The sequence below is a fragment of the Mustela nivalis genome (genome assembly GCF_964662115.1).
Source record: "Mustela nivalis genome assembly, chromosome: 1".
NCBI lineage: Eukaryota > Metazoa > Chordata > Mammalia > Carnivora > Mustelidae > Mustela > Mustela nivalis.
Genome location: NC_139020.1, coordinates 171,900,320 through 171,914,352, shown reverse-complemented (window position 1 = coordinate 171,914,352; position 14,033 = coordinate 171,900,320). Strand labels below are relative to the sequence as shown.

At 37.8% G+C, this 14,033-nt stretch overlaps 1 protein-coding gene across 13 annotated transcripts in view; it reads left to right on the top strand.

The window, feature by feature from the left end:
- The window catches only part of CNTN4 (contactin 4), a 930,864-nt gene that overhangs the window by 786,982 nt on the left and 129,849 nt on the right, over positions 1-14,033 (top strand). For all 13 annotated transcript variants that reach the window (XM_082711571.1, XM_082711575.1, XM_082711573.1 and 10 more), the window contains one exon: positions 2,843-2,993. In XM_082711571.1, the coding sequence (XP_082567697.1) occupies positions 2,843-2,993 (151 nt within the window). The remainder of the gene's footprint in view (positions 1-2,842; positions 2,994-14,033) is intronic.

The window sequence follows — 14,033 nt, the reverse complement described above, 5'->3', positions numbered from 1 at the left end:
TACCTTTTCTGAGCTATTAAGAACCTACTGAAGTTTCACCTTCAATGTGTACTAAATTTTTAAGTGCCAGCAAAGGTTGAGTTCTAATAGTGCTCTACTGAGGACCTTACCAGTAACTTTTAAAACCTAATTTCTCTGTGAATGTCAAATTTAACTGACTCCTTTCACTTAAATACAAGGTACAGAGAGGAAAAAAAACATCATTCCATACACTTAAGGGCATCTTAGGTGCAACAGATGATCACAAAATGGCAGAATGTTAACAACCCATTAATGGGTGAAGTATTCACAAACTGATGAAGGTTTGACAATTTTGCCCTAGAAAGCACTGCAGCTTAATGTGGAAGCTGATAGATTTGCAGGGTTAAATAACAGTAGAGGTAAATTAAGCAAATTAAGTAAACAAAGGGAAGAGATTTGAATTTATAATTCTATTTTTATTAATGAAAGATATTCAAAGCCACTCTTACCACTAGGATATCCACAAGATAATATGCACCTAAACAGTACAGTGAAAATGCTTCTGAAACTGGACGTGTGTTTTCTGTCTTCTGTGAGGCTGATATCATGCTATTTCGAATCTCGTAAAAGCAATATATAGTTTTTTGACAAATACACCCATGTGTTGTGCACAGTTTGATTTATGTAAACTCATTTCAAATGCAATTTCAGAATTCCTCCTGAACAGATGAAAAATGTCTGCCTAAAGTGATAAAAATGTGTGTATAGAAAGATACAGTTTTAAGAAGGGATTTTTATATGATACAGCTTTGTAACTCTATTTCACAAAATACTCTTTTTCAAAAACTTCTAGAAATTTTTTTTTTTTTTACATTAATGTGTCAGTTCAGGTGTTTAAGATGAGAGCGAAGCTTTTGTGCTATAGAATCCTTTCTGTGTTGCATATTAGCATGTATGGGAATGGTAAATGGGGGAATAATGACAGTAGAACATAAATGCTGGCTTTGTTCATGTATTTCATACATGGCAGCAATCAAACACAGAGCCCACTGATTCAAGTCAACACAGTATCCAAGGCAAAACGATGTTGCCCACCATTCCCCTCACCTACATTCTTCCTCTTGGCTTAGTTTGACTAGATAACATGACAGTGCTGATAGCATGGTTCTCCTAAGGCTTCCTGCAGATTTTGCTTTGTTACAAAGTCTTTCCAGTTTTACTTGTTTGCTTGAGTTGAGCGATCTCAACTCTTCCTCTGTCTTTCATCCAGCTGTCTTCACACACACGTACAATTCACACACACATGTTCTGCATTTTTTGTAGTATTTATTAGGAATTTCACTTGTCCTTTTAATCATGCTAATACATTTATTCAAGGGGTGGCCAGGTGTTTCTTTAATAGTGTGGTGTTACATAAATATTGAGTAGGTCTATCCTGACCCTATCTTTTTCATAATCCTATAATTTTTATTATGTGATTTTGCAGATCATACTAGGAATACATTTATCTCATTACAGCAGAAACATCAGTAACAACTTGCAGGTTACTTATTAATTGTACTTATCATTATAGAATTATACTCCAAGTTGTAGACTGCCCTCATGAATCCAAGGTGCACAAATGGAGATATCAACAGCCTACTAAACTCATCTACTTAATTTCACCTTTGCATAGTAAAACCAGCTCCAGTCATACATTGCATCACCCCTTTAAAAAATAGGCTTTCCACTTTTATTTCCTTCTAGACAATTACTGAAAATATTTCCACAACAAAAGCACTTAATAAAACTTTAACTTGCTTTCACTGAAGCTTATTTTTGTCATTTTTAAAAATATATATATATCACTAGTACCTGGTTTGGTTGCAATTAAGAAATTGACTCCCATTCTCCCTACTCACATACATATATTCTCACTCTCTGTCCTCATTTAAGTAATTTGTGGTATTTAAATTTCACATTCGGCGTGATCTAAAATCTTAGATTCTAGTAGGTCAAACTGCTGAGAGTCCGGGATTTTAAATATAGCGAAATTAAGATTCCAAGAGGTGAATCCCTCCTCAAAAGAGATCTTGGATCACATTAATTTAATTAACCCAGAAGGAAATGGAGATTTTTTTTTCAGAAAGGCATCTTTTAAATTCCTTCTGAGAAGATACAAATGTGTATCTATTGTTTTAGGAAAGCAATAATTCTTTAACATTATTTTTGTATAACCACCTGAGTTATAAAATGAATTTAGAACACTCATAGTGAGCATGGAATTGAGTTTTCTAAGAGCAAGCCCAGTTTATCCTGCATGAGCCAAGCATTGCATTAGGCAACAGTAGCGGAAAGCTGGAGAAAGCCCTTGTTTTTAAGTAGACGCTCAGAGGGTGATGATAGAGACATTTCAGCATGTTCTCATGGAGACATACACAGAGTGCTAAGGGATGGAGCAGAGGCAGAACCTGTTATCAAAGAAGGAATGCTTTAACCTCCATAATCAGAAAAATGCCTTGTGGATTTTCTTGTTTATCTTTTCTTATGCTTCCCTGAAATTTTAAAATTTTTATTCATTTCAACATGAAATAATTTTTTGAGTCTCTGAATAGAGTGATGGAATGTTCTGTATCTTGATCTTCTTAGTGTAGTATGCCCAATTAATCAAGCTGTACATTTGAAACTGGGGCATTTTACACATATAAATTAACCTCGATTTTTAATAAACCCATCAAAATGTACAGTGCTACTCTTTTTACTTTGGAAAAAATTTAACCTCTTCCCTTTGATGCCCAAGGCAACAGTAAATACACTGTAGAAAGAAAAAGACTAAAGCATGATCTAGTGGGGTTTTTTTTCCTTCCATAATAATTATTTTATTTTCTGTATTCTCTTCCAGCTGTGGGTCCGGATTTTTCGAGAACCCTCTTAAAAAGAGTAACTCTTGTGAAAGTGGGAGGTGAAGTTGTCATTGAGTGTAAGCCAAAAGCTTCTCCTAAACCTGTCTACACCTGGAAGAAAGGAAGGGACATATTAAGAGAAAATGAAAGGTATTATCTTGAGATATTTTTAATAATTGATTATAATAATTTATTTGTCTGTTATTAATAGTTCTAGAGGGAGAAATTTACCATCTGCTGTTGATGGACTAAATGTTAATCAAATATCTGAAGTTTTGGAAGAGTGTGGAATTAAAATTAGCTGGTCTCTCTAATCCTTCTTGTTATATTAAGATTCTCCAAAACCCTCCCTGCAAAGAGAGATTTCATGATCCCTGTTGACTGTCAGAGCTGCTTAAAGGTGAGCAGCTGGAAAAACCTTCCTTTAATTTTAGCCTAAAAATTATTTGTTGATTCACCCACTTTTCTCCATATTACTTGTTTTCCTAAAACAAAGAAATCCAGTGTGTCTTTGCTGTGACAACTTCTCAAATATTTGGCAATGGCTATTATGTCTCAATAGCTTCTCCTTTTTTTTTTTTTTGAGGCTAAATATTACTAATTCCAAAACTCATTCTGCATATAACATAGTTGTGATTATTTTAGTGACATCTTTTTAAAACAAGTTATTTTTTCTTTCTGACATATAAACTCTTGTGTATTTCCTTTTATATGTGAATTACACTTAGAATGCCTGCTGTTTATACAGTGTAAATATATATATGGGTTGTTTGGGGTTTTAGGTCAAATTACACCAAATGGGAGGTACCTGTAAGACCTTTTCTTGGCTGTCACCCCTATAAAACATCCCTCATCCCTTTCTGTAATCTACTCAATCTGTTGGAAAATGGTAATTATGCGTGAGTCTATGTCAGAGCATTTACTAGCTGTATACATAATGATTTTAATTGATGCTAAAGGTCAAGTACTTGAGGTTCCGAAGTGGAAGCCAGTAAAAATGTATCCGTATCTACCCTTTACACCTGTACACCTTTGGATTTGCATATGCAAATTAGATCCTTACGCTGATGATGTTGTGCTTATTAATGATTTTTGCAAACAAACTTGATACGGTTTATAAATGGTGTATTCATACACATATTAAATTCATAATATATATCCTTCCTGATTTCTATTATATAAAGGAAGCAATGTATTTCACTGAATATTGGCATGGTGTTCAAATTTAAAGACATACTTGAAGCTTGAGAGGACAGGTTCTTATTTTGTGACCTGAGGGTTTATTTCCTGTTTTACCTCAGTATTTCCCCAAAGGTGGTATGTAAGATTACCTTTAATAATTATGCATTTACTTTGTTTATTAAAATACAGTTGAAATATAACTAATATGTACCACATATAATGCTTAGACTAAGGCTACATTGTAAATTTTTAGTTTCTCAATGATGTAAAGAAAAAGTACTTTAAAATAATACAGGTAATAGACAGACATGTCAAAATCCATGAATAAATCAAGTTAGAGTAAGATTGCTGTAGCAAACAACCTAAAGTGATTCAAAACAACAGAAGTCTATTTGTAATTCACACTGCATGTCCCTCGGGGGTCTGAGGGTGGCTTTGCTGCCCTCAACAGCCAAGGCTGGTAGAGTAACATCCTCCGCAACATCAGTATTGCAGAAGGGAAAGAGAGTAGCCAAACATGCACGTAAAGCTTTTGCCCAGACGTCAAACACTTCACTTTCACTCATGTTTCATTAGCCAAAACAAGTCACATGGCTCTTCAAAAGTTCACTATGGCGAGGAAATACAACCTTAGTTTGCGCCTAGGGGGGAAAAAAAAAACCAATGACCTAATATTTTGAACAGTATTAATAACTACTTACCACTGCTGTAGCTTAACCATTGTTATATACTGATCAGATTACCTTTGGGAAAATGGTATGTCAATATCAAGAACTCTACCTAACAAGTGAATTTCATGGATTGTTTCTACCACTTGACTTACCACAAAGCTTGTCTCTCTCCAGTTCTCATTCTTTCCCCTACTGATTTGATTAATAGGGTTCACATATTGCTTCAGCATTTATATTAACTTGGTTAATTTTTTCAGCATTTATATGGCACTAAAGATGTATTTAACCAAGCCTTGCTCTTTTTCACCTCTACCGCCAGAGTCACCAGGAAAGACCCTAACTCTCAGTATTAGCACTTCCTCCTCCACATGGGTGCTGTGTTCTCACAGCTCTGCTCCTTCCTCCTCCTCACTCAGATTGTATTAAGCAGACAGACTGATGTGGGTAATGTACATGAGTCCCAAAGCTGACCAGGTGTAACATTAAGGGGAATGATGGTGTGCTACATTCAAGGGACACACCTGCCACTAAATTGGAACATTATTGCTGCCATATGGAGATGCCAGTCAGCTGCCTCCCTATCTTTCTGTTCTTCAAGAGAAGCTAGAAATCAGGGCTTTTATTGGAACTCTCTTGACTTTTTAATGTTGGCAACTCATTTTTTATAATTGTAATGTTATTAAAACATGGGTCCATATACCACGTTAACTCCATGAGTCACTGGATTTTAACTTCTGAGAAAGATATGTACTCAGTTGTATATCTCATAATTTCTAAAAAGCATGAAAAATAGAAAAGATTTTAATGTTTTCTCACTGGAAGAGAAGAAATTTTGCCATTTTTCTCCCTTTTTTTCTGGTAAAGGAGAAAGACTATTAAATGGATGAGCAAAACAATTCATAAGTGAAAAATTTTAAAACTCCAATTTTAGGAAAAGATTGAGAGTTTTAGACCAACACAAAAGGCACACTTCTTTGTTCCCAGTGCTGAGTTATAGTTTCTAGTACACAGATTTATTAGCCCTAAATATCTTTTGAGATATGGACTCTTAAGAACCAAACGGCAAACCTTTAACTCTTGAGTAAAAAGTTACTAATAACCTAAGTACAAAGTACTGGTACAGTATTTTGATGAAACAAAACTTTATGGTCAAGCACCCCTTTCTAGTAATGTTCTCCCCAGAGTCTGTGTTTAGACTGATTTTGCCAAACACTATTTAATAAATGAACTTTAACTTTTGTTTTAACTAAACAATTGCCTACAAGCAAATTTATAATGAAAGTATATGAAGCAACGGTTTTAAGTTTTTGATTTTATTGATCATATGGTGATATTGTAGTTATCCCGGGGGATATAGACTGAGAAAGATTGGTTTAATGTAACATGTGAACTATTTAAAAAGTATGTTTGTGTGTACTTACTTTGGTTTGTCATACCTTTAGAAATTTAAAGCATATTCACAGTAGCCCTCTCTATACAATGCATCTAAATGAAAGATTTAATTTTTAACTTTTATAGCTTTGTAATTATGTATATAAAACATTTCATTTTGTCTTTTACACATTTCCAACTACCAGAGTTTAGGCAATATCAGATATTTAAAACAGGTATGATATGTCACAAAGCCCAAGTACTTGAGTCTTCAGGAAACACCTCTTGTGACCATCAAAGCAGCAAGATTATATGGTTTAAGTGAGCAAATAAGCCAACTAACTGAATAAGATTGATCATTTTGTTTACTTTTAGTTTCCAGATAGAAGGCACTTGGAACAGATGAGACAAGTTGATTAGAAACAAAACATCTGAGTACAAAAGTAGCAGAATCATTGATAAAAACCTAGGATCCTGTATTGTAAGGAGCCTGAAACCATGTTTCAACCAGAATGGGCTCTTTTGGTGTAAGTGACAGAAACCCAGGTCACGGCTGGCTTCAGTACTTTGGCTCCTGCGTCTGAGAAGGACAGGGCTGACCTGACTGAAGGTGCGGCGGGGTTCAGGAACTCACACAGGGGCATCAGGACTCTGTCACCAGCCCTGCCTTCTGTCTTGACTCCACCTTCTAAAAGGCTCTCTCTCCTGTCACTGGGATGGCTATCAGTGGCCCCAGGCGGCCGCCTTTTCTAGCTTCTCATAACAATTCCAGAACCAATTTTCATGTAATTAAATAAACCTGCTTTGGTCAGTGTTCTCCCCTGATCCAAGTATATTCAGGGAGGATGTGATGCCCTGTGTAGGACAATGTGATTCACTGATCCTCAGAGAGCACATGAGGAAGCCCCACTTTAAACCACATGGACTGAGAAGGGTTTCCCCAAAGAAATTGAAGGTTCTTACTACCAGAACAAGAGGAAATGAATGCTGGACAGAAAACTGTGCCAAATTCCTGCTGTAGTCCCAGAACCCACCTTCCAGTCCAGGGTGGGGGATCCCCACAATGGCTGGACCCTTATCCTTCCCTAGCCACCTCTAACTATGGAGACCTAACTAATTGTTAAAAGATTTTTTTTTCTTCATAAGCTATGTCCTTGTAACTTCCACTCATTGTGTTTCAGTTCACTTTCTGAAGTTATCTTGACAAATCTGATTTTTCTCCACCCCCAACCCTTCCCTTTATATAGACTGGCAGGCTATAGTCCTGCCCTCTTTCATTCTTTTCCAAGCCTACATGTCCCTGATATTGTTCATATGACAGTATTCTCGCATCCTCTCACTATCCTGATCATTTCTTTTATTGTCTTTCTAAAAGTAGGCCCCCTAGAATTAAAAGCAGTATTAATAGAGGGAACAAACAACTTTATTTTATCTCTGTAGAAAAGTATGATAATTACTGTTATATGATGTCTCTGAAGAGGAAAAGTTACTTCAGTGACCTTAGATTAGTAAGGCAGGCAAGTGTATATAATACATCACAGAAAGACCACTCACTCCCTAAGGTTATTTTTAAAAATTATCTTAGTGCTTAAAGGGGTAGATCTAGTTGACTGGAAAATTCACTTAGATGAAATATTTTACTTCTCACTGAAGCTGAAGAAATGAGCGAAATGTTACTCTCGTTAACTGTGTAAATAAAGACGTCTTAGTCTTATTTATGCTTAAGAATTTCTCTCCTCCCTTTTAGACATTAGGCTAATAGATTATGTCAGGCTAATGGACAACCACTGATACAGATACACCACTGAGTGTGGCTGGAAAGAATCTCAAACTTACAGCCTGTATGTCATGGGCACAGTTTCAGAAGAGCAGCGTGACTCTTCTGTCAAACTAGCCCACTCCAGTTTTGTTCAATGAACCAAGAATGCATTGGGTACTAGCCATATGCTAGCCCCTCTGCTTGTTGCTAGGGATAGAGAGAAAGGGGAGACATAAACCCAGCCCTCAAGATGCTCACTAGTGCAGGGACCCAGCAGCCAAATAACAATATGTTTTTCAGTAATCGTAGGGCACATGTTATAAAGGTGATATACTGAGAAGGAACATTGAAAAAATGTAGGCCAACAATAGATTGTGGAGGCCTTGCATTTTACATCTACAGAGCTTAGACTTGAACTTGAAGACCCTGGAGAATTGAAGGATTTTATGCAAGCAGTGCACCGTCATACAGTACTGTGAAGGGGCTGCTCTGCCTGCAGTACAGAAAAGAATCAGAGGAGCAAGTTTGGAGAGACAAGCAGACCAATTGCAGGAAACAGTCTGGGATGGAGATGAAAAGAACATTGACTTCAGTCTCTTGAGAGTAAAGGAAGGAAGACCGACAGGCTCTTAAAAGGGTAAAATTCGAAAAAATTTAATGATGTCGTAAGTAGAAAGATTGTATGAAGAAAAAGGGGGTAAAAATGGCTCCTGGGATTCTAACGTGAGCAGCCGGTGCCCAGTAGGCCAATTGCCACAGTAGTGACTACAAAGAGAGCAAGTCTGAGAGGAGAAAATAGATTAATATTAACACGTTGAATTTGAAGTGCCTGCAAGTGGAGGTGTCACATTCGAATAAAAATTCCCATTCAAGTATCACCTACTCAGAGAAGATTTTCCCTATGAACCCGTTGAAATTTATAAAATTCCCATCCTCTTTACCTGCTTTATAGTCTCCGTAGTTCTTATCGCCATCTAACACACTACATATTGATGAATTCCCCACCCTCCACCCAATCAGAATGTAAATTCCATAAGATCAAAAATTTGTGCAGGTGCGTGTGTGTTTGTGTTGCATTTCACTTAAACAATACAGTATTTTACAGTCCTGGAGATCAAAAGCCTGAAATGGGTCTCATTAGGCTAAAATCATGTGTTCCTTCTGGGAACTTTAGATAGGCATCTATTTCCAGCTTTCCAGAGGCCACCTTTGTTTTTGGGCTCATGGCCCCCCTCCTCCATCCTCAAAGCCAACAAAGATGAATCAAGTTGAGCCTACCCACATGACCTCCTCTTGGGCCTCCCTTTTCTTCCTGTGGTGACAGTGGGCCCTTTGAATGTATTTTGTTCCATTCTATAGTGGTAGGATCTAGGACAATGCCCAGTATAGAGTAAGTACTCAGCAAATGTGTCCAACAGGAACTTGAAATATAGGTCTGAGTTCAGGAGAACAATGAGACCTACATATCACCAGTAGATAAGACGCAATGGAGTGGGCAAATTCATCCAGACAGAAGTTTGTCAAATAAGAGCTTGTGAATCAAAGGAAGAAATGCTGAGGAACAACCATGTACACAGAATGGTGGAAACAGAGCCTGATGGAAGGATTAAGAAAGCAGACCCAAAGGTGTAGAAAAACAAACAGAGGAATATAACAACAGATACCAAGGGAGCAGAAAGGTTCAAGAAGGAACATGCATTTTGTGCCTTCAAGATATCCAACCAACTAACAGCTCAAAGATGACCACTGGGTTTAGGAACCTTGACGTCACCTTGGGCAGAACACTTTCAGACCACTGTGGACCTCTCTTGAAGACAGTACCAACATCTATATTCTTAGGGATTTTGTCACAGACTGTAATATATGTTTAGGTTTGTCTGATCCCCACAGTCTAATCAGATCAAGTCTAGCATTCCTTGAGAATATTCAACCCAAATAGGAATAAAATTCATATTCATGTTTCTTGCCTAGAGACACTAAAGTCTGCCTCTGAGGTAAAATTAGATCATGGCTCTAATATGCCTCTTCTCCCAAAGGCCTTTGGAAGAGTTGAAATTCATGTAATACATGGAGGCAAATCCCAGCACAGGGCTATAAAACTCCATGCTGTATATGAAGTGTGAAAGCCTGGTCTGAAGACTCCAGCAGTCTGGGATGCAGAGCAAATGTGATGGCAGGTATTTTCCCAAAAGGCCGATCGAATCCTAGTGTGGAAAGCAGTTTATTGCTTCAGGCATTCTGTTTCTCTTCTGGAAGCACAGTGTCTATATACGTGCTCTTAATGAGAAACCTGCATTCAGGATATCTCTTACAGTTGCTGCAGAGCTGTATAGCTCTGTTATTAGGAATTCTGCCCTGGGGAACAATTATGTTATTGCAATAATTAGAGGCAGTTCATCTCCATAATAATGGAAATCCTGCCTTGGAGGCAAAACAACATCAAAGCAACATGAGCATCATTGCTCTAGATAGAATCTGTTGCCTTGCTTATTGGTAGTACTATATCATTTTAATTTTGCATGTGCAGTTATAGAAATAGAGCTTATTCTGCTCTCCAAATGCAGACCTAGAACTTTCCTCCGTTGCCTCAGTTGATCTCTCCTAGAGCCATGGACAAAATAGTTATGACTTTAAGTCCCCTGAAGTACAGTTGCAGAAGAATTTAGAGAGATGTATTTTTAAAGATTTGTAATGATATCAAACCCAGTGGTGCAGGAGATTCCATGAACTTCTCCTCAGCCACAAACCTTTTGTACCTCATGTACCTCAGCAGAGTATGTCATGTTGTAGTACAGTCAGGGGTTAAACTGATAGCCAAATTCAGGCAGGGACTACTACTAACAGTTCGACTCATGTGGTCAGGTATTGGTTATGCCTCAAGACATGCTGAGAAGAGAACTGAATTTTTATGTAAAAGTATCTGAAATAAGGTCCCCAATGTAAAGGCTACACTTGATAAAAAAAAAATTTTTTTTTCCAGGTGTGTCTTACATTAATCCTCTTTTTTGTTAGTCAATTCTCTGTGTCCCTGTACTCATTTCTGTCCTCATTATCTCAAAGCATAGACTATAACTATTTAACCTAATCCCTTAACTGGTCTATTTGGAATCAGCCCTCACTCTTATCTTCCACAAGATTTGACTTCCTATATCACGTCTCTGATAAATTCAATCCAATAAACATTCATCACACAGTTCCTTTATATAAGATGCATTTGAGATTAGGAACATAACCTAATTTAAATTCGGGTTCTATGGGTGTCATAAAAAAAGCGATGCAATTTTGACAGTGGTTTAAAGGATAGAGACTTTTCATCTTATTACAGTTATAAATTTTATTTTTTAATATTATATAAAATATTATTCGATAGCCTTCAACACACATACACATGTAGGCAGGCTTTTTTTTTTTTAAGATTTTATTTATTTATTTGACAGATCACAAGTAGGCAGAGAGGCAGGCAGAGAGAGAGAGAGAGGGGATGCAGGGCTCGATCCCAGGACCCTGAGATCATGACCTGAGCCAAAGGCAGAGACTTTAACCCACTGAGCCACCCAGGTGCCCCACATATAGGTGATTTTATGTATATGCCTAGAAGGAATTTTACCAAAATGTCAGCAGTAGTTTCCCTGGAAGTTGGGACTATGGACTTCTCTTCCTTGATTCTTTAATCTTCCCTCCTTCCTTTTTTTTCTTTTTTCTTTTAAGTTACAAGTTTTATATTTATGAGTATGATTATTTCATTAATGTTCATTTCCCATAACAGGCTGAAGGGGCTATGAGGAAAGGTGCCATACATGTGTGTTTGAGCACATGTGTGTTGGAGTACCCCAGCTTCTGGTAGTGAAACTAAAATACTCTAAATACTCCATATTTGTGTCTAAACCTTTCCAAGTCATCTGATGTTTGAGGGAGACGGGTGGAGAAGTTGGTGGTGGTATATGTAAGTGGAAGGAGTGCAAGAATGAAACATATTCAAACATATTCAAAAGGAAAATAGAGATGAATGAGCAGAGAGAGATGGGGTTGTAAATTTTCTTGGACTTAGGCTTCAAAAGGTCTTGCATGGAAATCTGAGGAGTTTGCACTTCACCGAGGGGCACAAAGAGTTAGGGAATGATTTTGGCATACATCTCCAGGCTTTCTCTTGTTGCTTGTCCTTGATCAGTTGAGTTCGGCATGTACTCAGGTAGCATGTGTTATGATTTACTGTGCACCCATCTGGAAAATCACTTGACCTTCCTAGAGCATTGTTTCTGCATCCTCAAAGTGGAGATCCAGCAGTAGTTTCCAAATTCAGGTCTGCAGACCATAGCTAGGCTGACTGCTGCAGAAGCAACAGAGGTACGTTTAAAAATGAGAATCCCACTCCTCTTCCCCAAACTTTCTGTCTTAGGAATTCTGAGATGAGACCCAGGAACATGAATTTGTCTTTACATTTCCCAGGTGATTCTAATGCACAACCAGGTGTGATGCTGTTTCAGTAGCTTCCCATTGATCTCAGTACAAATAGCCCATCATGTGACCAGCGAGACACGCCCCCCCCAACCTCTACTGGTCCAGCCTGACCTTGCCCTTCTTCCTGCTTTCTCACTTACTTGCCCTTAGTCTTACTTCTTGAGTCATGTGGACCTCCTGTCACCTCTTCAAATGGCCTTACTCCTCCTACAACAAAGCCTTCAAACATACTGTTGTCTCTGCCTGAAATGCTCTTATCCAGGACTTGACAAACTATAGCCCACAGGCCAAAATCCAGCCTGCCACCTGTGTTTGCACAGCCTGCAAGCTGAGAATGGTTTTCCGTTTTAAATGCTAGGAAATAAATCAAGAGAAAAATAGCATTTTGTGACACATGAAAATTAGATGAAATTCAAATTTCAGCGTCCACAAATAAAGTTCTATTGGACACAGCCACACTCATTCATTTACAAATTGTCTAGGCTGTTTTTGCACTCTAAGGGCAGGGTTGAACACTTGCAACAGAGACTGCCTGGCCTGCAAAGCCGAAAATATTTACTTTCTGGCCCTTTACGGAAAAATTTGCCAGCCCCAAAGCCAACTCATGGAGCATTGCTGACAATACTGGGTATGAAGACATTTTCCTAGGGGAACTTGGGTAGCAGAGTTGGTGAAGCTCCTGGCTCTTGGTTTCAGCTCAGGTTGTGATTTCATGGGTCATGAGACCGAGCCCCGGAAAGGGCTCTGCACTCAGCATGGACATGGATTCTGACTGATTTTCTCTCTCCCTCTCCCTCTGCTCCTCCTCCCTCCCTGAAATAAATAATCTTTTTAAAAAATAAAAATAAATAAAATATCTTCCTAGTGGTAGGATCTAGGAACGTCTCTTTGCTTGGTTACTTTTATTTTTATTATTTTGGTTTACCATTCCTTTTACTCATCCTTTGTGACTTAACCTTTTCTTTCTTTCTTTCTTTCTTTCTTTCTTTCTTTCTTTCAATTTAAATTTTAGTTAGTGAACATACAGTGCAATATTGGTTTCTGGAGTGGAATTCAATGATTCATCACTTATAATACCCAGTGCTCTTCACAAGAGCCTTCATTAAGACCTACCACCCATCTAGCCCATCCCTCACCCACCTCCCTCCATCAACCCTCAGTTTGTTCTCTATCATTAAGAGTCTCTTATGGTTTGTTTCCCCCTTTCCATTTTGTCTTCTCCCCCCTCCCATATGTTCATCTATTTTCTTTCTTAAATGCCACATATGAATGAGATGATACTTAACCTTTGATTGAATTATAATTTTCACTGGGTCCTTCTAATACAAAATAATGTGAAATAAATTTGGTTGGAGGCCTGAATGCTCTCCCTTCTTTCTCTAGAGCAATGAGCCCCAACTTATGCTGGGAGAACTTCTTTTCCTGCTCCCAAAGCCTTGAAGTCCCTGGAGAAATCAGAGTAGGGGAAGGTTTGAAGGTGAAAACACAGAGGGTGAAGGATGTTGGAATGGAAGAGAGTAAAGTATGAACCTGAACCTTTTCCCCAAATTTCTAGAAAACCAGTCAAAGAATGAAGGGATAGAAAATCTTCATCCTTAGTTGAGAATCTGTGCTCTACATAGACTGTTTTACATAAGGGTTTTCATTTTAATTTCATGATTATAAAAAATTATAAAAGTCTAGTGCAGTTGAGCAAGGAGAGAAGATAGCAATCATGACTTGCTTCCTAGAGTTTTATAAAATTCAGCT